The sequence below is a fragment of the Fundulus heteroclitus genome, chromosome 20, assembly GCF_011125445.2.
Source record: "Fundulus heteroclitus isolate FHET01 chromosome 20, MU-UCD_Fhet_4.1, whole genome shotgun sequence".
In the NCBI taxonomy this organism is placed as follows: domain Eukaryota; kingdom Metazoa; phylum Chordata; class Actinopteri; order Cyprinodontiformes; family Fundulidae; genus Fundulus; species Fundulus heteroclitus.
The window spans coordinates 22,081,059-22,108,815 of record NC_046380.1 but is presented as its reverse complement, the minus strand read 5'-3'; the positions used below and the strand labels follow the sequence as shown (position 1 = coordinate 22,108,815).

At 42.1% G+C, this 27,757-nt stretch overlaps 4 protein-coding genes across 4 annotated transcripts; 2 read left to right on the top strand and 2 right to left on the bottom strand.

Annotated features, from left to right (window-relative positions):
- The first annotated feature begins 836 nt into the window (after positions 1–836).
- Positions 837–5,000, top strand: ssu72 (SSU72 homolog, RNA polymerase II CTD phosphatase). The gene is made up of 5 exons (XM_012863836.3): positions 837–1,140; positions 1,827–1,970; positions 3,566–3,705; positions 3,824–3,942; positions 4,113–5,000. The coding sequence occupies exons 1-5, from the start codon at positions 1,061–1,063 to the stop codon at positions 4,212–4,214; spliced, it is 585 nt and encodes a 194-aa protein (XP_012719290.1). The 5' UTR covers positions 837–1,060; the 3' UTR covers positions 4,215–5,000.
- A 3,615-nt stretch (positions 5,001–8,615) lies between these two features.
- Positions 8,616–17,802, bottom strand: atad3 (ATPase family AAA domain containing 3). The gene is made up of 16 exons (XM_012863773.3): positions 17,490–17,802; positions 15,466–15,542; positions 14,805–14,906; positions 14,632–14,691; positions 14,422–14,491; positions 14,168–14,333; positions 13,968–14,037; positions 12,158–12,313; positions 12,008–12,064; positions 11,800–11,925; positions 11,580–11,704; positions 11,442–11,493; positions 10,774–10,844; positions 10,518–10,685; positions 9,679–9,787; positions 8,616–9,590 (listed from the first exon to the last, which is right to left on the bottom strand). The coding sequence occupies exons 1-16, from the start codon at positions 17,680–17,682 to the stop codon at positions 9,171–9,173; spliced, it is 2,022 nt and encodes a 673-aa protein (XP_012719227.2). The 5' UTR covers positions 17,683–17,802; the 3' UTR covers positions 8,616–9,170.
- Positions 17,803–19,309: 1,507 nt separating this feature from the next.
- mrpl20 (mitochondrial ribosomal protein L20) lies at positions 19,310–22,478 on the bottom strand. Its single transcript, XM_012863776.3, has 4 exons — positions 22,252–22,478; positions 21,935–22,045; positions 19,789–19,866; positions 19,310–19,712 (listed from the first exon to the last, which is right to left on the bottom strand). Exons 1-4 carry the CDS (start codon positions 22,336–22,338, stop codon positions 19,542–19,544), a joined length of 447 nt encoding a protein of 148 aa, XP_012719230.2. The 5' UTR covers positions 22,339–22,478; the 3' UTR covers positions 19,310–19,541.
- Positions 22,479–22,756: 278 nt separating this feature from the next.
- sdhb (succinate dehydrogenase complex, subunit B, iron sulfur (Ip)) lies at positions 22,757–27,022 on the top strand. The gene is made up of 8 exons (XM_012863775.3): positions 22,757–22,897; positions 24,067–24,200; positions 24,421–24,506; positions 24,626–24,762; positions 25,021–25,137; positions 25,223–25,324; positions 25,411–25,533; positions 26,542–27,022. Exons 1-8 carry the CDS (start codon positions 22,826–22,828, stop codon positions 26,620–26,622), a joined length of 852 nt encoding a protein of 283 aa, XP_012719229.2. The 5' UTR covers positions 22,757–22,825; the 3' UTR covers positions 26,623–27,022.
- The last annotated feature ends 735 nt before the right edge of the window (positions 27,023–27,757 follow it).

Here is a 27,757-nt window from a genome sequence, read left to right as displayed (position 1 = left end):
TACTGTCCACATGGATGACAAGCAAACCTTGCAGAACAAGGTTTGCTAACAGAACTTTGAGAAACCATCACACTGCGTTCAGGAGATGAGAGAAACCAGTCAATGCAGATGGGCTGAAGGCCACTGTTAAAGGACCCAGTCTTTCTTTCCCGTTAATGGGGAGATTTTCTTTCCACTGTTGCTTCATGCATGCTCAGTATGAGGGATTGCTGCAAAGCCATGGACAATGCAGACGACTCTCCCTGTGGCTCTACGCTTCTCCAGGAATGAATGCTGCTTGTCAAGACTTGATGCAATCAACTGGTTCCCATATATAGGAATATTTTGACCAATCTGTATAATCTGACCCAATCTGTATAATCTGATTGAATTTGACTTTGGAGAGTGCTTTGAGATGACATGTTTCATGAATTGGCGCTATATAAATAAAATAAAATTGAATTGAATTTTATGGCAACCCAGCCGCGCCTCAGGCCGGCTATTGCAAATTTGTTAGATTGACATTTCAGCATTAAAATGTTTTTTTTTATTTGAATTCAATACCAAAAAACTGCAATAAATGAAGTTTCTGAGAAATTAAATCAAGTCAGAAGCCACAAGTAATCAAAATTAAAAGAAATAAACATAGAAATTCATATAAATAAATAGTTTTGAGTGTATTGGGTCTAGTTAAGGAGTTTGACTTTTTCAGCTGAACAACTGAATAAACTCTTGTTATGTTTCGCCTGCTTTTGTTTTGTTTTTTCATCTAAAAACCTTTCATTTTCCAGGCGTATGGCGAAACCCCGCCCCTCTATGACGTCACCTTATAAAGCCGTTTGCAGCGTTTGCTTCCGCCATTTTAACTTCCTGCTTCGAAAGAACAACAGCGATAGACACGGTGTTCTTAGTCCAAAGAAAAAAAACAAAAAAAGAAAAGAAAAGAGAAAAACGCCGTACCATTTAACTTACTATAGGGGGTTATCGGTGTGTTTTTTTTTCCTTCACAGGAACCAGAGCAACCACCACTTTTTAGGTTTCTGGCAGCTGGTGTTAGTTAGTCTCAGCCGGGAGAGTCGCAATGCCGAGCCAGCCGCTGCGTGTAGCGGTTGTTTGCTCGAGCAACCAGAACCGCAGTATGGAAGCGCACAATATCCTCAGGTAAAGACGACCCGCCAGGAGGACGAGACCGAAAACAACAAACCCGACATCAAGCCAACCAGATCCGTGCTGTGTCGAGGCAGTGGGGGGGTTCCCAGCCCGGTCGCCGGCCGCGTCGACGCGGCGTCAGCCCGCCAGGCCTTATCGCTCTTTAACAATGGCCGCCGAGGGTGTAGCTCGACCCGAACACAGCCTTTTTATACACGGCTTTAACTTGGCTGCTTAGAGGAGACGGCCGCACAGATTTTTGTTAAACAGATGAAAGGATTTTGATATGGAGGCCTTTTAGTTATAAGGTCGACCCCCCCACCCCACACAGCCACTCCAGGCCTGGTGACAACAGCGCCCCCTGGGCGGAAATCTTCCAGAAGAGGAACTGCAGTTGTGCAACTCCTGTCGTTCAGCTCTTGCATAACATCATCTGAGGAGTTTCCTGTCCTTAATTATGTTTTGAAGGGGACTAGTTTGCGTTCTCAGTGAACGCCATTTGTTTAGCTTTTTTTTTTTTTTTTTTTGTAAATAAAAGGCGCATTAGAACTGAAAAACTTCCTATATTCAACCAGTTTATAACTTTCTAACGAGAAACAGGATGATCACTTGTATTTAAGAGAAATTATGCATTTCATATTCATTTTTTTTGTACTGTTATATTTATTTTCTTGTCCTTTTCCCCTCTTTTTTTGCAGCAAACGTGGATTTGACGTGCGATCATTTGGGACCGGGTCTCATGTGAAGCTACCTGGTCCATCTCCGGATAAACCTAATGTGTATGACTTCAAAACAACTTATGAACAGATGTACAACGACTTGGTCCGAAAGGACAAGGAGCTGTATCCCCTTCGCACTTGTTTGTCCCCCCTTTTCTCTCTTTCTCTCTCACACACACACACACACACATTGCCTAAGTAAAAATGACCGGTCTTCAGGTTTCTGACATGGATGGCATTGTTTGTTGCAGGGTTAGTTAAGGCGCTGGTGTTGGAATAGCACAAAGAATGGGAGCTGATCAGAGGGAGAATCGGTCTGAATAGTTTCAAATGTCTGTAAAATGAGGTGTGAAAATGACCCTGCAGTCAACAGTGGCATTAGAACAGTAAGTGGATTTTGTGGGAGATGATATCTGGTTGGTCACCTTTTCTGTTTTACTTTAATTTGTTTTGGTACTGTTTTGCATTTATTTTTTTGTTATATTGCACCATGATCAGTTGCTCGTTCCTTGCATCATGCACAGTCTGGTGAGTAGATTTTATTTTGGTGGGTGAAAAAACTAAAACAAAAAAAAAAACCTGTGAATAAGAGATGCAATGCTGAAAAATCAAAACTTTAGTTTAAAAGTTACCCCAACAAAATCAAGTAGCTTAAAGCTATAGTGTTGGTGTAATTAAGTGAGTCTTTGGAGTAAAAATTAACTCTTAAGGTGTTCAGTAATCCTAGGTCTTTAGTACACCTTAAAAACTGCCTCACTGTTTATTTTTTGCAGCCAAATGGATTTTTTGCCAAGTTAACACCTGCATAATTCAATGTACCAAATTTTAAAATGCTGACATAAATTTGGTGTACATATTTAATCTGTCATTAGAAAGTGTAGTTTAAGCTCTATGGCACCACTAAAATCGTACCCAGCATCCCTAATATTAAAAATAAGTAATTAGATTGCTGGAGGGACTCTTTATTTATCCTAGAAAGGAAAATCTCTGGTAATAGTACCTTAAATGCACTTGGAGAAAGTGGCGTAACATTATAAAAGTTATAAAAGATCAGAAGAAACAAAATAAAGGGTTCTTAAGATGTATTGCACCAGAAGAGGTTTTATTTTACTCATGTATAATCCATAATGCCAGTTCTCCATCTAAAATGCATCACATTTTATCGTGTAGAAATTAAATGAATCTATTGGTTATTTAAAACTATATATTATATAACCTTCTAGTGTTACCTGATATTTGAACAACTGGAGGGGGGTAGAAGGTGCTCACACATCCCATAATGCTCTTTGCAACCGGACAAATGCCCTGTTTGCAATGCAGTTGGATGATTGGGAAATAATTGGAAATCTCAGACCCAGAAGAAACTCTTGGCTGCCCTAATATTGAGAAGGAAAACTGTCTAAGATTGTGATGACCTCTTAGTGGGGACCTAGATGTCTAAACTTAGCTATTTCACAGGAAGTCCATTTGGTGTTTTTTTTTTTTGTTTTTTTTCTCCCATAGTGACCTGTCATTATTGATGACGCCACTAGAGGGCGCTGTTCGTTCTTTAAACTGAAAGCTTCGTCACTGACTCTCCCCTCATTAAACATGCCAGACTCATTTAACCCTGTGAATGCCATCCAGTCCTCCTTTGCTGTGTGTCTGTCTCAAACTGTGGGAGGAGGGGGGGGTCTGTGTTCTGCTGCTTTTTTGGCCTTGACCTCCTCACCTACCAGATACACGCAGAACGGCATCTTGCACATGCTGGACCGCAACAAGCGCATCAAAGCGAAGCCCGAGCGTTTTCAACTGTGCAAGGATAAGTTTGACCTGGTCATCACCTGCGAAGAGAGGGTCTATGACCAAGTGCTGGAGGGTGAGGTTTTAATCTAGTAAACCAATCTGGGATCGATAAAGGCTAGATTATTTTCTTGCTTGAACATTTTTTTTTTATTTATTTTTTTTTTTTTTTTTTTTGCTTTCTTTCTTTCTAGATTTGAGCTCCAGAGAGCAGGAGACATTGCAACCAGTGCATGTAATCAATGTAGATATTCAGGATAACCACGAGGAGGCCACGCTGGGGGCTTTCCTCATCTGTGAGCTGTGTCAGTGTGTAAGTATCTGAATCAGGGTTTTTTTTCCCACTATAAAATATACAGTTATCTAAAATAAAAAAAAAAGTGATTCTTCCTGCGGGGCTATAGACAGAATGTTATTTTTTTTAATGAGCCTCGGGTTATCAGAGCCTGGTTTCTAAGTGCCGTCCCTCTCCCATCGCTGCAGATCCAGCACACGGACGACATGGAGAACGAAATCGACGAGCTCCTGCAAGAGTTTGAGGACAAGAGCAACCGGCCTTTTCTCCACACCGTCTGCTTCTACTGATACATGACACACGTTTGCAATAAACACACGCCCAGGCCCACCCCCCCAGCAATCAAAACAATAGAACGCAGACAGGCAGGCTGTACGTCCCACAGACTCACATGCAGAGTTTATGCTCAGGAGCTCGTCGCTCTGGGTCAGGACCTAAAGACTGAGACCTGCTGGAAGCAATGGTTTAGGATGGACTCGCTGCTCTCATTATTATGCCTTTATTCCTCTAGATCAGGGCTAGGCCGCAGTCCTCCCCTGACCCCAGTCCAATGAAATCACTCGACCACATCTCCTCAGGGAGAGCCATGCCACAACGCTCCCCTACAGCCCCCCTCTCTAGTGTTTTAATTTTGAGTGCGGCACATTTGTGCTCAGTTTAATTTTTAATTTCATTTTTGCTTAATGGTTGTTTTTTTTCCCTATTTGGGTCGTTATGAGACGCTGTACGTGTGTTTTACACGGAGGAGGAACCTTGAGTTGTGTGTATGTATATATATTATTTGTGCGGCCGTGTTTTGTAGATACGTCTGATTTAAGTTAAAGAGGGTGGGCTTAGTGATGAACAACCAAACGAGAGACATCTCAGAGGTGCTCCTCCTGTGTGTTTCAGATATAATGTACTGATTTATATTTAAACTCTGAAATGCTGTCTTTCAGGGCATAGTATTTTTTCGTAAATGTTTAAGAATTGAAGCGTTGTAATTATTTTCAAACTGCAAGTTCATCTCTTGAGTGCCTCGTTTTTTCTGTATGTATATATGAATCTACTAAAGGAGACGGATATCTAAGACCTTTTACTGACTTGGTTTCATTCCTTTCTCCAGTTTATCAAGGTTTGTGCTCATAGATTAAGCAAACATTGGGATCAAAGTGTTTTTTTTTTTTTTTTTTTTTTTTTTGCTAGATTAGCATGTTTTTTTTTTTGTAAAGAAAGACATGATCTGTGTGTAGCTACATTTGTTTCTTAGCTTGTTAGCCTTATCGCCATCCTCCATACGTGAACAGGGCCAAGCGTTGAGCTTTCTTCCCTTTAAATCAGGGGCCCGTCAAACTCCGGGGGCCCCGTGTCCTGCAACTTTTAGATGCATCTCTGCTTAGATCTGAGCTGCATCTTTCACTTGTTACACAAGATAACTGAGGAGCATTTTTAAACCAAGCGGTTTATCCGATTATTCGCTAAAGCAGACGTGGTAAAATGCAACGCACACTTAGGCGGTGGCGACTCTTAGATTTTTACCTTATTTTTGTTTTTAGAGAGGTTTTTCTTCAACAAAAAATCCTGAATCTATGGATAAAGCACCTATTGAAGTTTCTTGCCTTTGTCTGTGTTTTTAATTGGTGTTTTATTTTAAGCAATTTGACATCTGTGCATCCTTTTACTCTTGCAAAGATCAGGTTTTATTTATGAAATACTTTGTGGAAGAGTAAAATTAGAGACCCTTCACCTTAAAATGTTCTTGATCCTCGGCGAGCTTTAGCAATAAGAGCAGACCATGTTTCAGCATCAAGTGCTGCAGGAAAGAAATCTGCCTAAAACCAGTTCAAAGCTTTTTTTTTTTTTTTTTTTTTTTGGCCTCGTAAGCAAACGGTTTTGAAGCAAAGCTGTAAAATATATTGCACATATAAAATGCAAGATTTGTCTCAAATTTTCCTGGTTTTATTTCTAATAATTTCAGGGTTTTTTTTCCACCACTCAATCATTTTGACTTTTTCTCCTGCAGCTGTAAAGTCAATGTGAGCTGCTTTTGTTGCTATCTGGATATCAGAGTCCGTATATGACCAGCTAAACAGTTTTCCTTCATCTCTGATTTAGTTGTGCAGCAACATTGGGGGGGGGGGGAGAACAAAAAAAAGTTGCCCTTTAAAAGAAAAAACTCATGGTAACATATCTACACATAAGTAGAGGAATGGTGAGGTCACATTTCTGGATTAACTTTTTTTCTGTATCCAAACCTATGGATGATGTTTATAATTTACATTATTTACTCTTTTGTGTGTGTGTCTTTAAAAGTAGTGAGGGAAAAATCACTTCATAAAGAATAAGTTGTTTTAGACGTTTTCAGGAAACAAAACACATGGAAGAGACTGTTTATACAGTCCTCATACGAGGTTAATTATTTAATTTAACCTAAAACTAAACCAGCACCAGCCACTCAGGTTCTGCTGCCTTTGTCCAAATATATAGTGCTGGTCAGATGTTATTTAGGCTTTAGGCCAATGAACAACTGCAACATATTTACATTACTTTTAACAAGGTTCAGTCCTTTCATTTGCTTTTTGCTGGTTACTATCAGCTAATTGACATTAGTATTAACTGTACCTTCATGCAGTATTTTTTTATTTTACATTTAGTAGTTTCCCACTAACATTTAGGAAACAATGTTTACTATAAAATAACTGGTCAAGATTATCCCGAGGAGATAAATGCTGCAATCTGGAAACAATCTCATATAAGGTGCGACGTGTTGTACAGAACAGATATTTACTTCCTTTGAACCAGGGTTCTGCAACCTGAGGTTCCAGAGCCACAGGTGGATCATTGGATAGACCACAAAATCTTTTGATAATTTTGGTTGAAAAGGATAAATAATCAACAAATGTTTTTAAATATGGATATTATCTACTAATATATGGATAATATTAGTGTAATTTTTTTTTTTTTTTTTTGGATCCATTTCTCTAACAGAAATGAGTTCTTTCTCTAGAAAGTACTCCTGGGTCACTGGTTCTGTTTGCTTTGGGTTTTTTCTGTCTTCTCAAACCCCCAATCAGTTCTAGCAGATGACGCTCAGCTAAACCTGGTTCTGCCATAGAAACAGCTTTCATCCTGTTAAAGGGGAGTTTTCCTCTCTACCGTCGCCACATGCATGCTCGGGATGAGGAATTGCTGCAAAGCCAATTGACACAATGCAGACTATTGTCCACTGCTGCTACATGCTCATCCAGCAGGAATGAATGCAGGAAGAAAATGATTTGAGGCACTCTGCTGGATTTCCTTATAAAAACTTTCAAACCAATCTATCTGAATTAATTTAATGAAATGACTTTGCCTTGAGATGACGAGTGTTGTGAATAATTGAATTTAGTTGGAATGAGTCTTAATCTGATTTTTTACAAAACCCAACAAAATAATTCAGAATTTTAGCCTTTATTCATCAGACCTGCAGTTCACTATTTTGAACAAATCAATGGAAAATTGTCACATTTAAGTCATATTTTGACCTATAAAATCAGATTAATAAAGCTAAACGCAATCACACCTCTTTGCATTTCTTTAATCTTCTGAGGTGTTTTAAGCGGATTTATATTTTGACTTTCCTTTAACTCCAGTCTCAAACAATCTCGGAGTTTGACTCCACCCACAGGAACACCTAAACCTTCTCTAATGATGCACATATGAGTAGTTTTAGAGTAACATACAACTTTTAAATTATATTCTTTACAGAAAATATCTAATTCTACGGAAGAGGATTAGGGCCATTCAAAAAAAAAGTATTCAATTCTGACTTTATTCTCAGAATTCTGAGATTAAAGTCAGAATTGAATAGACTTTTATTTTTATTTTTTGAATGGCCCTAATCCTCTTCCGTATGCATGCTAAGTAATCATCTTTTTTTATATAACAATGAGCATACAGCACTTTCCAATCCCATCTAACTTTATTTATAAAGCACTTAAATCATAAACAGGCCAGAGTGCTGATGGGCAGCCAGTGAAGTGAACTCATAACAGGTGAAATCTGATCAAACTTGTTAGTTAAAAAACGAGATGCAGAATTTTTGTACTGTCTGAAGACATGTGGTTAAAGACCCACCAACACCAATGTAAAGTGCATCAGTGTGCGTATTTGACGAAAGCCTTGATCTGACTGTCAGATAGGAACCTGTCGTCTATTTTGAAACCAAGATTTGTGGCTGACGGCTTCATAAAGTGGCCGAGACACCCCAAGTCCAAACACAGGCCCTATTTTTGTTAAAATTTAAATTTCTGTTCAATTTTATCTACTTTAGTAGTAATTTCCCCAGCCCTCTATAATAGAGGTGTAACCAGTTAAACAGTAGACATTATAAAGTGATGAAATGTAATATGTGCTATGGGTTAATACTGCAATGTTTGCTGAGAAATCAGAATGATTACATTTAATGTTCTTGTAAATTAACTTTTTCATCTATGATTCCCCAAAAAAATCTCTTGAGTGTTTCAATATTTATTTAACTTAATTTATTTAAATATTGGTATGTGTTCTCAATTTTCAAATAAACGGAATTTTGGTTTTATTCAGATTTAATCAGGCTTGTTTTCAAATAAAGCCAAACATTCACTTTACTCATTTCATCCAATAATTGCCACAAATGATCCCTCCCTGGAACAGTAAAAGCATAAAGTCAGCAGTAAGTACCGATTTCAACATGTTTGACACTTTGTATTTATTATCAATTTAAAATAAACAAGCCTGGTCCCCAACACTCAACCCTGGTGGACACCAAAAATGAGCCAAAATCTCGGTTCTGATGCCATCTCCTCTATTTGAAAGAACAAAATACTGCTTTAGCTTTAGATGATCAGATATCCGGCCAATCACTGCTCGACAAACGGGAGATTATTCTCCAAACAGCTGATTTTTGTAGCACAAAATGAATATTTGCACATGAAAAAAAAATGTTTCCTTGTTAGAAAAGTTTTTAATATTTCCTTACAGAGACTTTGCACAACATTTATAATAGTGTAATGACAAACATTGTCTTGTTTCTATGTAAACTGCATGTTTACAGTGTATACATTTGATAGAATGAAAACTGAAAGATTCAGGCATCAGTCGTGTTACGAAACGTTAAATATCTCTCCCAACCGTCGGCTGATCTTGTGTCGTGTAGACAGTCTGACCAGCTTTGACATGAACCTTCAGACCAGTTAGCTAAGACGGCACGACGCTAATCTCTCCAACGACGACAGCTCTGCTAAAACTCAGACTGGAGTCCCGTCCTTCGGAGGAGAGGAGGCAGTCTTCTCCTGTTTTCCTGGCTTGCTTTCGCTGTCGGGCTCAGCTACACCTTCGCCTGTGGCCTCAGCTTCTGGTTTAGCAGCATCTGCACAGTCTGGTAGAACTTGGCTGGCCCGTTTCTCCGCCGATTCGGGTCGTGCGTTTACTTCGAGGACTGCGGCAATCGACTCCTGAGCTTGAGGCGCGTCCTTCAGAGGGAGAGTGAAACCCATTTTTCCTGCGATGGCTCCCGCCCCGGCAGGAGGAGGCGTGAGGCTCTTGGCTGCCTCCACCTCCGCACGCAGCCAGTCCATCTTCTGATGGTGCTGCTTGATGGCGTCGTCGACCCGAGCGTCGATCATGGCCTCCGTCAGGACGCCGTCCTCGGAGGAGTACGCTGCAGCCTGCGGTGTGGAGGGGGGATTGGGGAGGTTTTCAGAACATGACGTGTTTTATAAGGTAAACGATGCAAAATGATTGAAGGAAACGTACCTGCCAGGCCACGCCCAGCTTGGAGATCTCTCTTCCCGACATGCCCTCCGTCCTCTTGGCGATCTCCGAGCATTTCTTGCCGTAATCGAACTGTGCGAGCTTCAGCCTCCTTCACGGCGACAACAAAAACACGCACCGATGTAATACAGGCGAAGAAAACCCGACCAATTACCCACTGAGCTATATTATACACTGGAGTGCTGATTTTGCCGAAAAACTGAAGTCACTGGCCGCCATCTTGCTACTCCCTACTCTCACAGAATCCCATAGGATTTGGTTGCAACAACAAGCAGTTTTCTGGCTGAGTGAAAACGTTTCACAGGTAATTCTACAGTCAGTGGATGTACTAACACTATCAACTACTAGGAAATTAGGTGCTGAAATATTTTACATGTTATTCATATATATATATATATATATATATATATATATATATATATATATATATATATATATATATATATATATATATATATATATATATATGTGTAAATATGTTTTTGTATATTGTTATTTATATATTTATAAATGTTATTTATATTTAAATAAATAAAATGCTAAATATTTCAGCACATGACTTTCTCAGTACTTGATATTTTTAGAACATAAAACTATATGGCATTTGACATTTAATTGTTTTAAGCCCCCCCTGAACATGAGAAAATCCTCGTTATTCGATGCTGTAGCGCACATATTCCCTAGTTACTGGAGGGAAATAGGGAGTACCAATATGGCGGCTTCAAAGCGACTCGTTCTAATAGCGGGCGATTAGCACTCCAGTGTATAATATAGCTCAGTGCGATTACCACTGAGCCGCGCCGCTTCCTGACGGTACTCACTGTCGCCCTCCGGTGGCCGGCTCCAGCACGTATTTGTCGAAGTACAATCGCACCAGGCGCTCCCGCTCCTCGAGGCCGGGCAGAGCGAAGTTCACTATTTCGTCTATTCGGTCGTTGATGGCCCAGTCGAACTGCTCGGGCTGGTTACTGGCCAACACCAGCATGAACCTACGGGGCGAGAGAGATTCAGCGTTAGTCGTTTTAGGTTAACGCGCCGGGAGGAGGCTCAACCCGTGGGACAGAGACGCAGCTTTACTTGTTGCTCTGCTCGCCGGTGCGATACAAGAAGGCGTTCAGAGTGGCCCTGAGGTCTTCGCTGATCTTCTCCTGCAAAAGACAAGAGGAGCGCGTTGAATCGTCGCCGCAGCCTGCTAATAGGAGGAGGAATCTCCCAACGTTAAGGCGTTCACACCCCTTTAACCTGTTCGCTTTTTGACGTTACAAGACAAACTTCAATATTTTCAAGAGACTTTCAGTGAATACACAAGATACAGGATTTTTTTTATGAATAAAAATCTTCACATCAAGAAATACGACATTTTTGTCAATTTTAAGCTCGAGCTTATGGAGAGTCTCTTTGAGCATCAATGTTCAAGTCACAGACTCTTAATGCAACTTAGGTCTGGACTTTGACTAGGCCATTCCAACTCATAAATATGCTTTGATCCACTGTAGCTCTTGCTTTATGCTTAGGGTTGTTATCCTCCAACAAAGGAGAACCCATGGTCTTTTGAAGGCCTGAGAACAGCAGCATCCCTACAGCATGATGCTGCCACTACACCACGGGGGGCCGTATAGTCTGGCTAATGAAATTATTAACATCCCGATACAAAGACGCAGGAGTTTTATCCTTTTGACATGACAAAATGCAGAAAGGTTCTAGGGGTGGGAATACTTTACATGCCACCATGCCTGCAGACTTACAGTGGCCCTTTTGCGAAGGAATGCATCGGCCTCGTCAACGAAAAGCAGCAGCCTGTCAAAGACACAGACGGTGGACGATTTTATTCTTCATGACACCAAACCCCAACGACCATGACCAGGATCTGTTTAGGAACTTACCCGCGTCTGCTTGTGTTGGCCCAGTCGAACACTTTATGCATAGCCGTCACGCCGTCCCGACCCATGGGTGCTACATCGCCGCCGGTCATTATAGCGTAATCCATCCCAGAATGCACTGCCAGTTTCTGCTCAACACAAACAACAACAGCTGGTCTGAAGTGCGCACGCCCCTGCTTTAGATCCAGCCTGGCGTTTTCCTGCCATCGGGTCTCAGCCGTACCTTGGCAAACAGGGTTTTTCCCGTCCCAGGAGGGCCGTACATCAGGATGTTCCTGTACAGGCCGTTGTTCTGCCTCGTGTTCCTCGTGGCGATAGCGATGTCGCGCACACGTTCCTCCAGGGAAGGCTAACGGAGAGAGAGACGGACGCAGCCGTGTCACAAGAACGTTTTTAAAATCAGCATCGGTTTACCCGTGCAGTCCACTTACATTGAGCACCACTCCCTCGAGAGCATCCTGAGGTTTACTCTTCAGTCGCTTCACCGTCTAAGCAGAGAAATAAAGGGTCAGAATGACTTTTGATCAGCACCCGCCGGCCTGCGGCGCTAATTAACAACAGCTGGCGTGTACGCAGAGCACCTTGACGGGATGCTTGATGGCTTCTCCCACGCTGAATCGGGACGTCTCCCGCACCAGAGACGGCTTTCCGAGCCTGGCCTCAATGTAGCGCCCGGCCACCGCTGTTGCGTTTCGGGCTGAATACACGCCTACGGCTAACAGGGTCAGCCCTGCCACCTAGTGGAGACAAGCGGAGAGGTTATTTAGGATAAGATAGATAAATAGCACAAGAAAACTACTTTATAAAACACTATAAAACAACAGCAGCTGTAACAAAGTGCTGTACAGACAATAATCAAACATTTAAAATGGGGGAAAAAACTAAAAATTACAATAGAAATCTAAAAAGGAGTAAGAGCAAAAGTATTAACGGCCAGGGAATAAAGATGTGTCTTAAGGTGAGTTTTAAATGTGGATAATAAAGGGACACTTCTCATATGAAACGGCAGAACATTCCAGAACTCAGGTAAGACCATGGAAACTTATAAAAACCAATAAAACAATCTTAAAATGAACTCTAAAATGCACAGGGAGGCAAATGGAGGGAAGTTAGGATATAAAATAAGTCCATGGAGGTTTGAACCTTCACCAACTGATTACAACTCTCTTTAATTCCCTGTCGAGCTTTGCTTGTATACTAAAAGGTACCTACAAAGTCATATTTTCACTTAGATTTTTATTACTGCCTGGGCAAAAAGGTAAAAGTTGAAGGACCCCCTAAAGGAGCCAAGTTTATGGAACAGATAAAAGTGCCTAAAACAGGCAACAGAGAGATTTTCACAGTATTAATTATATTAAACAGGAACCTGGATTTATTTACTGTTTAAACATATTTGGTATTTTGGCAGAAAATACCAAAATACACTTTCAGTAAATCTACATTGCCTTCCAAAAGTATTGTTACCCCTGAACGTTTTCCTGTTTCGTTACAGCCGCAAACTTTTAATTATTTTCTTGTTTTTTTGTGGTGGGCCAAAATAAATAAGTGGAAGGAAAAGCATAGATGGTTTTAACAACTTTTTACCCCCAAAAAACCATGAACCTGAAGGGTGTGGCCTGCATTTGTATTCAACATCCACCCCTTACTCTGAAACCCCCAATTATTAAATAGAGCAATTTAACCTCAGCATTAATCCAGTTGTTCTGTGAAGGCCTCAGAGATCTCTACGTAAACCGACGGGCTGGACAAGGTCGGCGTTAATCAGAGAAGTTCATATCTAAAAGCTAAACTGAGCCGGTCGTAGTGGGAGAGCGAGAACCCTACCAGATGTGACGTTCTCTGTTTGCCACAAGCCATGTAGAGAAATGTGCCTCAATCAAAGGCCAAAAACACCAATGCGTGGAGAAAAACTAACACTGCGTGTGTTGTGACAGTCACACATGGTGGTGGCAGCATCATGCTGTGGGGATTCATGTGTTAGAAGCAGCCAGTCAAAGTCCAGGCTTGAAACTTGCTGTTCAATGAAAATCTCCGTCCCATCTCATTGAATCGTGGTTATTTTTGCAAAGAATCTGCAAATTATGTGAAGCTGATGGAGACAATACCCCAAAGACTTGCAGCTTATAAAAAAATTAAGTCTACAAGCTATTGGCTCAGCCCATGGTTCAGCCAATAACTGGTAGTCTATAAGCTATTGTAGTCTACATTGTAGACTATTAAGAGCTACTTTTCGTTGATCACTTAAAATCCCAATAAAATACATAAAAGTCTGAGAATGTTTCTGTGAAAACGTATGAATACTTCTGCAAGTCTATCTGTAAGTAAATGTAATAAAATGCTTTGCTGTTGTTGTTTTAATTGAGTTTTTCACACTAAAGTCAGAGATCTTACCGTGGCAGTAACTTTGTCCCAGTCGGACACGAAGGCCCTGAATCCTTCTCCAAACACGGCGCCGGCAGTCCTGCATGCAAACACCTGTCAGTGCACCTGAACAAGCTCCAGCTTTCTGTTTCTGTGCAGGCAGACATGCGCTGGGATCATGTAGCGTCGTAAAAACCCTCATCGTTCTCAGGTAGGGGAGCCAGACTCACTTTATGGACTCCAGGACGGTCTGCCTGTGCTCGGCCGCCTTCAGGCGGATCTGCTCTCGGATGATGTCGGCGTTCTCCCTCTCCACGCGGGCCCGAGCTTTCGCCTCTGCCTCTATGCGCATCAGCTCGTTCTTGTGCCTCAGCTCCATCTCGTGCTCGATTGTGGCTGTGAAAAAAAAAAAAAAAAAAACGGCAACGACACGATCAGGCCGAGCTCAGCGAGCTGCGGACGCCCACAGCGGCGAGGCGCTCACCTTTCCTCATGGCCTCCTGTTTCTGAACGGATTCCTCCTGTTTGCGAAGGTTCTCCTCATTCAGGATTTGCTGTGAACCCGGTAAGGAAACTGGTCAGATCTTAGAGACTTTCATTTCTTCTGTGTTTATCACAAGCTATATCGTCATCACAACTTTTCCTCGTATCGTGTGGCCCTATTTCAACCTGATCTCAGAGACGAGGGCCTCACCTGTTGCCTCAGCTGCTCCTCATATCGCTGCCTGGCCAGCTTATCCTGGTACTGAGCTCTCTGTTAAAAGGGTAACAAAACATCTTCAATTAGCTGATTGTACAGCTGCAGATGTCTGGAAGGCAAACAAAAAAAATTAAATAAATTAATTAATTAAAGCGCTTTGTTCTCACCGCTTGATGCTGCTTGGTCTCCTCATTCAGAGTCTTCCTCCTCTCCTCAGCCTGGATGCGTATCTGGTCACCTTTGAGCTGCTCGACCGCCGCCTCATACTCCTGTTCGAGTTAAAACCCAAACAAAAAATCTTTAGAAACACACGAAAACTAAAGAATTCGTTGCACTGCAAAAACAGAATTAAAAATAAGTAACAATTTTCTTGAAATGAGTGTATTTGTACTTCATCTGAGCAGGTAAATACGATTATCTGCCAATGGAATCAGTAATTTTACCCCTAAAATAAGATATTTAGATATAATGCACTTGAAATAAGTTGATGCAGATGAGTTCTTCCTATTTTAAGTGCAAAAATCTTATTCCATTGGGAGATGATCTTATTTACCTGCTCTAATAAAGTACAAATACACTCATTTCAAGAAGATTTTAACTTATTTTTAGGTCTGTTTTTGCAGTGTGTTGCTTCCTGGCCTGATAGTAAAAAGATTACTGTGAGACGCCCAAATAATGCTGCCAAAGATCATTTACAAATGATCAGACGTTCCTTTGGTCCTTCTCAGAAAACTCTTTGAATCCTGGGTTGAATGAATGATGCTCGCCCTGTTTAGATCTGTTGAACCTTTAATCTAAATTAATCGCTCTTTAAATGTGTCGCCGTACCTTCATTTTGCTCTGGTGCTCCAGCTGAGTGCTCTGCTCCTGCATTCGGGCCAACTCCAGAGCTTCTTTGGCGTGTCCTGGCAGAAGGAAACAACAGAGCGTTCACAGGATGCTTGCTGTGTTTCTGACTATCAACACAAATCTATTCGGCACATTTCCAGCTCCACTTGTTGTTCCTTCAGATGAACTATAAACCGAACAAATGCGCTGGATTTCGTTCAAAATGTAAAATCCAGTGACCCAAAATTACATCTCTGCCTTCAGAGGAAATAAACCGGTCTCTCCCAGAGATGGTGTCAATAACTTGCTGTATTATTGTATAAAACACCTTTATCATTCACGTTTGTTTTATATGCAAGACAAAATATATATAAAAACACAAATCTGACCTTTTGAAAGCCTAAAAACACAGACTGATGTTTTAATGTTGAACTAAAAGGTGGTATTCTGGGTATCTGAATTTCAAAGAAAAAAAATAGAGCCTGATCTTTATTTTATTTTTTAAGAGTAACAATAAAAAAGAAGTGCCTCGGATCACTTGTTTATTTCACAACAGTTAATTTTCCTCTTTTAGATCTGGGAAATAAATAAAAGACAAATTTCTTATTTTTTCCTAATTTTTTTAGGGCGGGTAATAGAAACACCACTTTTTTACAGCACCTTTCAAAATAATTCATGCTCTTTGCAGTTTTCACATTTTGTCCCAAATTTCACTGTGTTGCCTGCTGTAGATGCGTCTTTGCTTTTGCCCCCCCCCAATTCATGACAATGAATTATCTCCTCAGCGCGTTTCTGCAGCAACCTGGTTAGAAAGCGGCCATTTAACCCACGTGTCTCCTAATTGGGAATCTTCTAAGACACGGTGGCGGACCAGGGCGGCCCATCCCTATGATGGATCAAATAAAGCATCAGTGCTAGGGGGAAGGACACATATGCGGATTTCAGTGAATAAAATCTAAAAGGTGGGATGTGATTCCCATGAAGCCAACCTTCCTTATCCCTAATGAAGAAAGAGAAACCCCACAGAACGATGCATTGCTTCACCATGAGAATGGCAGCAGTGATATGGAGGCGAAAACATCCACATTTGTTCCCCTGTGGCTGCAGCTGCTGTTCAAAGAAAAGAAGATTTGGGAAGAGAAACATGGAACCTATCCACGCTTTACACTTCTTTGGTCCGCATGATGCTGCTTTTTCACTAATGCTCTCTACCATTGGAACTCCCTAATGTTAGGAAGTTCGTCTTGCAATTGGCGGGTTGCCGGTTCGATCCCCCACTCCGACTGTCTCAGTTGTTGTGTCCTTGGGCAACACACTTCACCCACCTTACCTACTGGCGATGGTCAGCTGTACGGCAGCCCCAGGGCAGCTGTGGCAGCTAACACAGCTCACCACCATCAGGGTGTGAATGGCTGACTGTAGTGTGAAGTGCTATACGAGTACAAAACATTTACCATTAATGTTCTCTACCAAACCGCTTAAGCCTTTACAGTACACCTGCATTTTATTTTACACACAGGCTGACTCTGTTCTTCTGGAAGCAGCAGTTTGCACTGGGTTTTTATTCAGGGGTACCAGAGTAAAGAAGGCTGAATATTAATGCAGATTTTATTTCTAAATAGTTTTCCTTCGCCTTACAAGTATTGCATCATGTTGTGTTGATAAAAGACAGGAAATGCAAGGAGAGCATGCATCCGTTTTCACTGCACTGCATCTCCAGCAACCTCCACTGCAAGGTTGTGACCTTTGCACCCTCTCTGAACACGCGTGGATGTCATGTCCGCTTCCTTCTGGAGTTTTTATGTTTTGTTTTAGTGGTTAAATTCAACCATTAAGCCGAGAACAGGTTGTTCTAACGCAGCTTGGTGTGAAACATCATTATCAAAGCGGTTGCATCACAGCAGCGTGGATGAACGGATCGGGACCCAGATGTGCAGATTTTCGCCTTCTAACCACATTACTGACGTGATCAATCCACGCCCTCGTTCTGCTGACCCACGCCGAGACCCGCCCGGGACACTTACGGGACTTGTCGAGCTCCTTCGCCGCATTGGCAGCCCGCTCCAGCCCGGTGGGATCGAAGTTGCTCCATTTGTCCTTGGGTTTATCTCCCCCGCCGCCGGAGCCTCCGGCCGGCGGAGGAGGCGGCGGAGGCATGGCCGGTCCACCGGGAGGGGGCTCCGGCTGGCCCCGGTTCAGTCCGAACAGCCACGACATGGTGCCGAGTGGGAATTAGAGCGCAGTTTCTGCCGGTTCCGTGGAAGGATTTACAGCTCTGGCACCGCCTGCACCTCCTCCACACGCGTGACACGCCGCGACGGTCTGCGCATGTGCGCTGCGCGGCGCGTCCAGGTGAACAACGGCGGCGGCGATTGGCTCCGCGGGAGTATGTTGCGTTGCGATTGGGTGTAGTAGGGGAGCGGACTGCGGAGGTCATCCTCCCAAGTCCTACCCACAAAGGTGTACGGCATGCACCGAGGGTCATTCTGCTTCCCTTTGGTTGCATCAGGCTACAAGATGACTGGAAAAATTATGCACATTTATATCAAACTCCAAAAAAACAAAAACAAAAAACATCATTGGGTTTGATTTGTCTGCAACGTTTAATTAATAGTTTATTTACTATTTAATCCACATAATTTACACTTTGGGTGTATTTTCTGAAAAATGAAGGAAAGCAGATGTGTTTCAGTATCTGGGCTCAGCCATCTAAACCAGGGGTTCAGACAGGGAGGAGAGGATGGAGACCAGTTTGCAAGCGGGTTTGCAACAGAAAGATGGCAACTAAACAAAAACGGGTTGCAAAAGGCGTGATGATTGCACGGCCTGGAGACAACAGCAGTAAAAATGGGGTGGAGGCAGATCTGGAGGCTTCAGAGCTGAAGATGGAAAGTGTGCTTGTACCTTGAGGAGGAACAGCGGATCTGTCTGAGGAGGAAGACTCCACAGAAAGTTCATGCATGTAGGGGACATGTGGATGGTTGGTGTTAGAGAGGAGTTGGCTAAGGATATGCTGAGATGGAGTCAGGATGTGTCTGCCATCTGGATGCATAAAGAAAGAAGGGAGGCTCCCACACATCTTTCACTGAAAAAGTAGATACTTGAGTATCTGTAGTCATCTGTGCTGGACTGAGTCCAGCACAGATGACTACAGAAGTGGGATGATGGGAAATCTGATGATTGGAAGGATAGGTGTAGGGCACAGTTATGGATAATAAATAAAATTTAAAAAATGCTAAAGTTTATTCAGACTTGTTTTCGTGTCCCCTAGTTTGATGTAGGATACAATAAACGCATCCTAGATACAAAAAAATAAAAATAAACAAATAAACACACCAGACTGGGTGTAGGCCCATAAAAAGCTTCAAAATGGCAAACTGTCAAAGTAAACCTGCACACCAAGCTTAAGCTCCATCATTGATAAAATAAAAAGTATAAAATAACATTTGGCCCATGCAGACTTTGTCAGTCTGACAAAGAGCAACATGCCCATAATGTTACTAAAGTTACAGCATAATTTACAAAAAAAAAACAAATCCAATGATTGCATATCAAAATGTTTATTGAACATTTAGGCATCCTCACCAACAAGAAACAGCAACATGTTTATTCACACAGAAACAAAAGCTCCAAGTAGCTTCAGATCAGAGCTTGCAGACATGAACATGTTCTCCATCACACAGGACTGCATGTTTGAACGTGTTTGCTATATTTATGTCTCTTAAATAAACATCGTCTCCATGTGGACGCTTTTCTTCGTGGAACATGCTTCACCCTCTCCCAATAACGAACAGGAGGGCTCTTCTTTGCTTCTCTGTCTATGATGTACTGCTTATAAATGGAAGGTGTCCCATCACAGCAGAGCTTCCTGCGTGACTGCAGACCGCTCATCAACAAGTGAGACATCTTACACACACCAGGACTCTGGCTTCTAGCTCCCCGATGAATACAATTTTTCAGAATATTTTACCCTTTAAGTACATTGACATGACGACAACAGTGAAGTGGATGTCTCTGAACAACACAGTCGAGGCAGGAGCGCTGCTCCTCGGATCCTCGATTGCAGTGAGTCCCTTTTACTGCAGCATAACTCTGGAGAGGACACCGGGAGGCTCGGTGCCGTCTCCCAGCGCCGCCCGGAAACCTTCCTGTTGCCGAGCTCGGGCCAGCTTGGCCAGCGACTGGAAGGTCCGAGGCTCCGTGACGGCCAGGTCGCTCATTACTCGACGGTTGAGCTGGACGCTGCACTGTAAAGAAAGAAAGGAGTAAGCTGGAAGCAGAAAAAACAGAGACTGGAGGAGGGCAGAGGCACGTTCAACAGACCTTGGTGAGGTTGTGTATGAGGGCAGGATACTTCATGCCGTGCTCTCGTGTTGCTGCTGCAATGCGTGTGATCCACAGCTGACAACAGGGAGGCAACACATAAGGAACACATTAATGTGCATTTAGTTTGAAAGCGGATATATAAAAACAAGAATAATTTCCACGTTCTGTTCCGATCGGCTGCAAAGTCTTTTTATACTGAGACAAAACACGTCTGGTTTGTTGTACATTCAGGACGACGGCATCACGAGAGTCGAGCCGGTGAGCTGCCGTTAGTGAGACGTGACGGCTGAAGAACAACGAGGAAAGATTTCAGCGTAGCTTCTGAATCGTTCAAGGATCCAGCTGCATTCGAGTGTCGAGGCTTTCTATGTTTACGCTAGGGCTGAACAATTTTGGAAAATAATCGAATTGCGATTTTTTTTCTTAATATTGCGATTTAATTCTTTTTTCCAGTTTAATTTATCATGTCTTTTTAAACATATACAAAAAACAAATAATTTTGTTTCCTCGCTGTGCAGATTAGTTGCTAAAAGACCCGCAGCATCTAAACTCAGAGCAGAAATGATCGCGTTCTGCCTACGATATATTTCAACCAAAATTGCAATTTTGAAACAAGGTTTGTAAACACGGACTATTTAAAACAAGAACTTTTAATGTTTCTATTAATCAGAATATTATTCAAGAGAACAGCTTTTAATTGATTTGGACCTCAATCCTTGTTGAACATAAAGTGCAACCAACAAACAAGTCTATGTATTAAACTGATTGACCTGTACTTAATGCTATGTATTATCATATAAACTCTAAAACAAGTAATAAAATTAGATTATCTCACTGCTGCAACTGTCTTCCCTTCCATATGGAGCAAACCCACTTTAAACATTTTACCAACACCTAATGAACGCGTCTGATTCACTAATTGTTACATAGCCAAAAATTGCAGACTCTGCGATTTGGAAATTGCGTTTTTTTAAATCGCGATTATATTGAAAATGCAATTAATTGTTCAGCCCTAGTTTACGCGTTTGATTTTTGATGAACCTGAGGCCTTCAGGAGCTTCTCAGCTGCTCCTGACGCAGATGGTGAGCCTGAAGTTGATGGTGGTTGTCCTATTTTTTCCCTCCTTCCATCTGGCTGCAGTATTTAGCTTGTATCACCTTGGTGGTGGAAGCAAGCAGCAGTTCAGCAAGAAAGGTCTTTTGGACTGGAAATCAACCTGATTGGAAGGTATGGACAAGATTATATGATTTTTTTTAATAGTCTCATGCGTCAAAATAATCGCTAAAGATGTCCAACAAAGAAATATGCTCAACCCAGTCCTTCTCATAAACTGCTTCCATGCGTTCATTCATTGTGGCCAAATATTCCAGAAATGCTTAGCTGTTAAATATGTTTCAAACGTATTGCTGCCACTAGCGCCGCTTTTTATACTTATTTATTTTTTTATGGGCCAAATAGATTGCACTAGAAAGAGTGGAGGTTGAGTGGGTGGGTTCATCAGCACAAAAGCACTAAACATAACTTGTCATCTGTGCTTTTTTGCACCTCAAGAATCTTTTATTGTCACCATGTTTCACCACGGGGAAATTACATTTGAGGCAGACTAGGATACACACAAGAACTCGATAGGGATCAGGCGTCCCCTTCTTGCTTCTGGGACCAAAAGAACGGGGAGGCGATCCTGCTTTTTGACCTGACATGGGATGGTAAAGGGAGGCGCTCGCCCAGGAACCCCTTTGGCAAGAAGTGCCACTGGCAGCAGCCACAGAGAATATATTAAAGCAGATTTTGAGGAGGAATTTAACCAAAAATAAACAAACACTTGAAGAGATTAAAAACCACTCTGATCGGTTTTGTCTTGCCTTATGTGACGTCATCAGAGGGAATGATGTGCGCAAGGAAGCTTCGTTTTAGGAAACTTGATTTTAAGAAACATTTTACAGCAAAAATAAACAGAACAGAACAACCGATCAGGACACGTCAGTGACAAACTATATCAACAGTGAGTTTTACTGATTTCACTAAAATCTGGGCTGGTATCCATGGTAATGAGGATTTGACCTTGGCTTGTATACCAGCCAGTGTGTTGTTGTTTTTTTTATTTAAATTTTTTTATCCAAACAAAGAGTGTTTGGCTCTCACCGTCCTCATGTTGCGCTTCTTGAACTTCCGAGCTTTAGTGGAGTAAACGAAAGCCCTCCTGACAGCCAGCACCGCCAGCTTGTAGCAGCGGTTCCTCCTCCCTTTGAAGTGCTGGAGGACGAACAGCGAGAAAGACGGAGACAGTTTATTAGACCCACCTGCTCAAGAACCACCATCAATTAAGAAAAGAAAAAAAAAACAGGCAGCTGACAGTTAAACGTGGCACATGTGCAGGCAATTAAAGCGAGAGCTGGGCATCTTATTAGTAAACTGTAGCCATGCAGCATCCTCGCTCCAGGAAGTAGACTGAGCCTCACCCGCGCATGTTTAAGCAGTTCCTGGACTTTCCAGAACCTGTCGGGTCCACGGCTGCGGATCCAGCAGGGCAGCGTTAGAAACACCATTACAGTCTTCCGTCAGCTCGGTCCGCTTCGCTCTCCTTTGCTGAGAAATAAAACGGCGGATTGAAATGACCTCAACTTTGCGCCTCCTGGGGCACAGACTCCGGTGTTATGAGTTCAACCAGAAAGTAGCAGCAACGCGAGTCGCGACTGGCTCACGCTGCAGAGAGGTGCGTTTGTTAACAGGGCAGCGAAAGGAGAGGGAGGAGAGTCGGTGAAGAGTCTCAGCTGTTAGAACAGTGGTTGTAAATTGATTTTTTTTTTATATCAGCACCAGGGGTAGAGAAAAACAAAGTTGACGCTAAACAATACAGACAATAGAAACCTACATGTGTTTTTGTTGTCAACCAAACAACAGCGCTTTATAATAACCGGGAGACAGCGGGCAACAAAACACGCGCTCCAGCGATGCAGTTTGGCGCAGCCGCAGTTGACGCTGCTTCGCGTTAGCCGGTGGAGGTCAGAGAAGAGAAACTTGGATCAGGAAAAAATGTCGGCTGCTAGTTTCACGTCCTTGAGCCGCTGTGGGGCTTTGGCTTTCCGCTCTCCTGCCGGACTGCTGGTAAGCCGTCAGTCGGCGGAGGAAACATGACATTTTCAGCCACCGTTGTTGGAAGCCGTCGGCTTGCTTTGCTAGTTTTGCAAGCGTAACGCCGCCGCCTTCCATCTCCGAAGGCTCCGTCTATGTTCTGGTTTCCGGTTTACGTTGTGTTTAGTTTAGCTGTTAGCGGTTAGCTAGCGCACTCTAAGGTGATAGTTGATTGTTTTAAACGAAAGGTTGAAGCTTGGACGTGTTTTATAACACTTCTTGTGTAGTTTTAACTTCCGACGTAAAGCCACGTCCTCTCAAAGAGCTGAAGGTAAACACTTTAGCATGTTAGCTTATGGTTAACAAATCCCCGTCAGGTTCAGTGTTAATTTAAACCAGTACCAATACATGACAACAGTCATTTCTGAAAATCACATGTAAATCAGTGCCTCTGAAAATGTAGTCAAATCCATGTAATGACGCTCATTCAGACTCACAGTCAGTTACATACAGTGTCCCTAAAATTCTCCATTAAAATTCAGCTTATATAGCCGAGGTTGAGCAATCATGTGGCGACAGTGGAAAGGAACAACTCCCTTTTGCCAGGAAGCAGGCTCCATCAGAACCGGGTTCAGCATGAGCAGCCACCTGTCGCTACTGACTACGGGTAGTGTTGCCAGATCATGAGAGACAAACTAGCAAATGTAATTCAGAGGCCACTTCTAATCAGCATAAATATATGTATGTTTGTGCGGGGTGCTGACAGATATTTTAGCCGGCTTGCAACACAACCACGACACCTAATGGCTCTTGTTGGGTGGGACAATAACCAGAAAAGTGAGCCAAGCCCAAATAAGCGACTTCATGTTCATTAACAAGCCCAAAAAAAATGCTACTCACAAGATTTGCCAGCGACATGACATTAGAGAAAAAGAAGCCTGAAGTCGCTTATAATAAGCAAACCTGGCAACTCCTGGCTATGGGTTATGTTAAAGCAAAAGTAGAGTGTTGGCAACAGCACTGCCATTTATGAAGGCTCTGTCCAAGAGCGAAGGAAGCTAACACAGATAAGCTCTGTGCCTGTGAAATCTGGTATAGAGAGAATATATAGTTAGTAGTAGCTGCTTCGTAGATTTCTCCAGGTAAGAGTGCTGGTGTTGAAACGTTTTTAAAAGCGTCTCTCTCCGTGTGCTCGTGTCCAGGCGGTGCGGTATGCCCAGACAGCAGCAGCTCCAGCTGTTCAGCCCAGGATAAAGAAGTTCCAGGTGTACAGATGGGATCCAGACACACCTGGAGACAAACCCCGCATGCAGACGTATGAGATCGACCTCAACAGGTGAGTCCTCCAGCCTTTTCCTCTGATCGAAGGAAACCCAGTAGATGAACGAGGGTCTGTGTGATCATTTGTAAACGGCGAAAACAGGCACACGAGATGGATTCTTTCGAACAAAACAGTTTAGATAGGCACATGTTAATATTTATCAGACTCTGGGCTGTCTCTTTGACGGCGATGAAAGAGGTCCAGTCATCTGACTATCTTGAGTTTCTTCATCCAGTTGCGGCCCGATGGTTCTCGACGCTCTGATCAAGATAAAAAACGAGATGGATCCGACGCTGACCTTCCGCCGCTCCTGCAGAGAAGGTAAACATGGATTGGTTCAATGATTGTTTTCATTGCGGTGTTTTGGTCCTCAGACTGCTTTAAGAATCAACTGAAAACCATTTATTTATTTTTTTCATTGTTTATTTGCCGTGAATCAGGAATTTGTGGATCCTGTGCGATGAACATAAACGGAGGAAACACGCTCGCCTGTCTCAACAAGATCGACACCAACCTCAGCAAGCCCAGCAAGATTTACCCACTTCCACACATGTATGTGGTCAAGGACCTGGTACCTGTGAGTAAAACGTCCCGGTTTAGGAAGCCCACTCACCATGAATGAGTACAGTTGTGTTTGTTCTACGGTTAAAACTAAACTAGTGTTTTTCTCAGCATAATTCACACCTACTTGTTTTAATGAACCACTTTAAATCACTGTCTGGATAATAATCCATATTTTTACCGATCCAGCTTGGATAAGTTAAATAAATTGGATTCTGCTGCTCATGGGCCAGATAGAGAAAAACACGCCGGACCTTTTTCGTTCTGTTTGCAGGACATGAGTAACTTCTACGCTCAGTACAAGTCCATCGAGCCGTACCTTAAGAAGAAGGACGACTCAAAGGAAGGGAAGGAGCAGTACCTGCAGTCTGTGGAGGACAGACAGAAGCTGGTAAAGCACCGTCTTTTCGGCTTAGCAAAAACAAAACCTTTGCTGTGCTGGCAGGCGAGTAAATATGGATGTTTCCTGTGTGCAGGACGGGCTGTATGAATGCATTCTGTGCGCCTGCTGCAGCACGAGCTGCCCGAGCTACTGGTGGAACGGAGACAAGTACCTGGGGCCGGCTGTGCTCATGCAGGTACGGGTTTCACTTTGGTTTATTTTAGTCCTAATCCGCTTACAAAACCACCTTGTATGCGAGTCATTAATGCCACTTTGTCTCAGGCGTACCGCTGGATGATCGACTCGCGAGACGAATTCACAGAGGAGCGTCTGTCCAAGCTGCAGGATCCCTTCTCGCTCTATCGCTGCCACACCATCATGAACTGCACCAAGACCTGCCCGAAGGTAACCGCTCTCTGCTCCGTGAGCAGACCGCGTTTAATTTTCTCCGCGTGATCGTTAAATCACAGTTTATCAGGGTGTTTTCAGATAATGATCCATTCTATAAGCATCACTGCTTGGTTTCTCAATATTTTTTATTTACCACTAATTACAGTTTCTGTGCTGCATTCATCTAAACGTTGCACAAATGTTCAAAAAAGACTCAACATAGAACATTTTTTCTAATTGTTCATGACTAAATATTCAAGTAAGAATTGCATTGTAATAAATATAAAGTAAAAATAGAGAAAAAGATTTACTATTTCCTGCACTTTTTTTGTAAAGGTTCTTATAAAATAAGCCTTTATTTTCGTAATTTTATTACCTTTATTGTCGTATTATTATGACTTTGTTCTCACAATTTCCAAAAGAAAACGGAATCCAACACGGGAAATCATTTTTATTGAAATATATTTGCAGAAACTGTTCTTAAGGGTTTCTTTTTATGTGAGTTTTTTTTTGTTTTGTTTTCATTTTGCCATTTTACATCAGAAAATGTAATGCAGCTCAGTGTTAAAAGAGGCAGCTGGTTTTATAGCAGAATACTGATTTGATTTTCCACGTTACTTGGCTGATCTGTGCCTTGAAACGGTGCTCCTTTCCATCGAGTCAGATTTGAGGGATTATTTCTATGAACGGCAGATTTTAGACATGATTTTATTTATCTATTATTTACTGGCTCCCTTCGTCAGGTTTGCTAGTTTTGTATTTAAAGTTTAAACTTGATGGAAATATATTTTGTACCTTAATCCTGAACTCTTCTTTTCACACTTTTAAAATGGCACCAAAAAATCTGTTTCGGAACTCTGGATAATTATGTCACAAAAAGTATGTAGAAATGTAAATGTTAGACTCAAGATTTGTTTTGTACTATTTTCCCTTTTCACTGTATTTCTGCTCCTTTTCTTCTTGATGAAAGATGAATGTTTACCTGCGTATGTGACGCCCATTCCTTTTTTTTTTCCTTGGCAGGGCCTGAACCCAGGAAAAGCAATCGCTGAGATCAAGAAGATGATGGCCACATACAAGGAGAAGAAGGCAGTGGCTGTTTGAAACTTCAGCTCTCCTTTTCTACATCTTGATTATTAAATTATTGATTCTAAAACGCTCTTTGAGGTTCGACGAGCCTGAACATCGGTCATCTCCGCCTGTCTGGCTGGAGGACTTGGTGTTACACAGACGCACAAGTACGGTATGAATGCTGGAGAGAATGGGTGTCTGAGTCCTAGCAGATGATTTTATCTCCAACCCTACTGTGTGGATGTTTGTGTACGTGGGAGACATTTTGCTTCACATTAAAGTGGGAGAACCAAGGCTTTTTCTTATGTCTAACCAAACTCCTCCGTTTTTTGGGCTTTCAGTTTTGCACTCGTGTGAAGGCATACAGTTGTTCCCTCCTAACCAACAGCACTCTTTGTTTCTGATGGAAAATAAATAGTTTCAGTGGCAGCAACTCGGCTCTTGTGTGTTGTTCTGTCAGTGCTACTACGGTCATCTTTAAATTCTCTCAAACATTATTGGTAAATCTATACTATGTGAATTTTAGTGAGTTCTGAATTAATTTACAATCCTATTATTTTAAAGAGGTGAGGCGCCCATCCTGTCTGGAGGAAACCTTACAGATTATCCAAAGACCTTTGCACAGTGTTGTCAAATACTTGTGATCGGGAAAATCTAAAACAACCTAATAAGATAAGTTTGGTATAGTCTTTGCAGGCTCAGCATAATAGATGGAAGATTTACTGTCATTGTGTCTCTGTATGGTGAGGATTAGTTGTTAACCTCACAGGTGCTTCAATAAAGTGCACATAACAACACATTTAATGCTCGTACTAGAGTTAAATCTTGATTAGCAACTACTTTCTGAAGAATTTTAGATAAGAAAATAAGATTAGATATACAGTAGGTGTGTTATTTATTAAATCATGTTGATCAAAACATGGTTTCTTGAGTAAAGGTTTAATAACAGCTACTTTAAAAGCTTGTGGTACATATCCATTTACTAATGATAGATTGTCTAAAATGGGGACATTAATAAAAGGAAATACTTCCTTAAATTACTTGATTGGGTCTAATGTACAGGTTGAATGTTTAGGTAAAGCTAAAATTTTAGCTCACAAAGCTCTATTGGGTCTAAGCAGTTCACACACGATCAAGTTTTAAAGATTCATCCGATGCTGCCTCACTT

Excerpts from the sequence above, each read along its gene's own strand:
- ssu72 (XM_012863836.3), top strand. The coding sequence starts at position 1,061 with ATGCCGAGCCAGCCGCTGCGTGTAGCGGTTGTTTGCTCGAGCAACCAG. Across the intron at positions 3,706-3,823 it reads CTATGACCAAGTGCTGGAGG|ATTTGAGCTCCAGAGAGCAG; the intron begins GTGAGGTTTTAA and ends CTTTCTTTCTAG. Across the intron at positions 3,943-4,112 it reads TCTGTGAGCTGTGTCAGTGT|ATCCAGCACACGGACGACAT; the intron begins GTAAGTATCTGA and ends CCATCGCTGCAG.
- atad3 (XM_012863773.3), bottom strand. The coding sequence starts at position 17,682 with ATGTCGTGGCTGTTCGGACTGAACCGGGGCCAGCCGGAGCCCCCTCCC. Across the intron at positions 11,926-12,007 it reads TCGAGGGAGTGGTGCTCAAT|CCTTCCCTGGAGGAACGTGT; the intron begins GTAAGTGGACTG and ends TCTCTCCGTTAG. Across the intron at positions 9,591-9,678 it reads AGCTGGGCGTGGCCTGGCAG|GCTGCAGCGTACTCCTCCGA; the intron begins GTACGTTTCCTT and ends TCCACACCGCAG.
- mrpl20 (XM_012863776.3), bottom strand. The coding sequence starts at position 22,338 with ATGGTGTTTCTAACGCTGCCCTGCTGGATCCGCAGCCGTGGACCCGAC. Across the intron at positions 19,867-21,934 it reads AGAAGCGCAACATGAGGACG|CTGTGGATCACACGCATTGC; the intron begins GTGAGAGCCAAA and ends CCCTGTTGTCAG. Across the intron at positions 19,713-19,788 it reads TCATACACAACCTCACCAAG|TGCAGCGTCCAGCTCAACCG; the intron begins GTCTGTTGAACG and ends CTTTCTTTACAG.
- sdhb (XM_012863775.3), top strand. The coding sequence starts at position 22,826 with ATGTCGGCTGCTAGTTTCACGTCCTTGAGCCGCTGTGGGGCTTTGGCT. Across the intron at positions 22,898-24,066 it reads GCTCTCCTGCCGGACTGCTG|GCGGTGCGGTATGCCCAGAC; the intron begins GTAAGCCGTCAG and ends GCTCGTGTCCAG. Across the intron at positions 25,325-25,410 it reads GGCCGGCTGTGCTCATGCAG|GCGTACCGCTGGATGATCGA; the intron begins GTACGGGTTTCA and ends ACTTTGTCTCAG.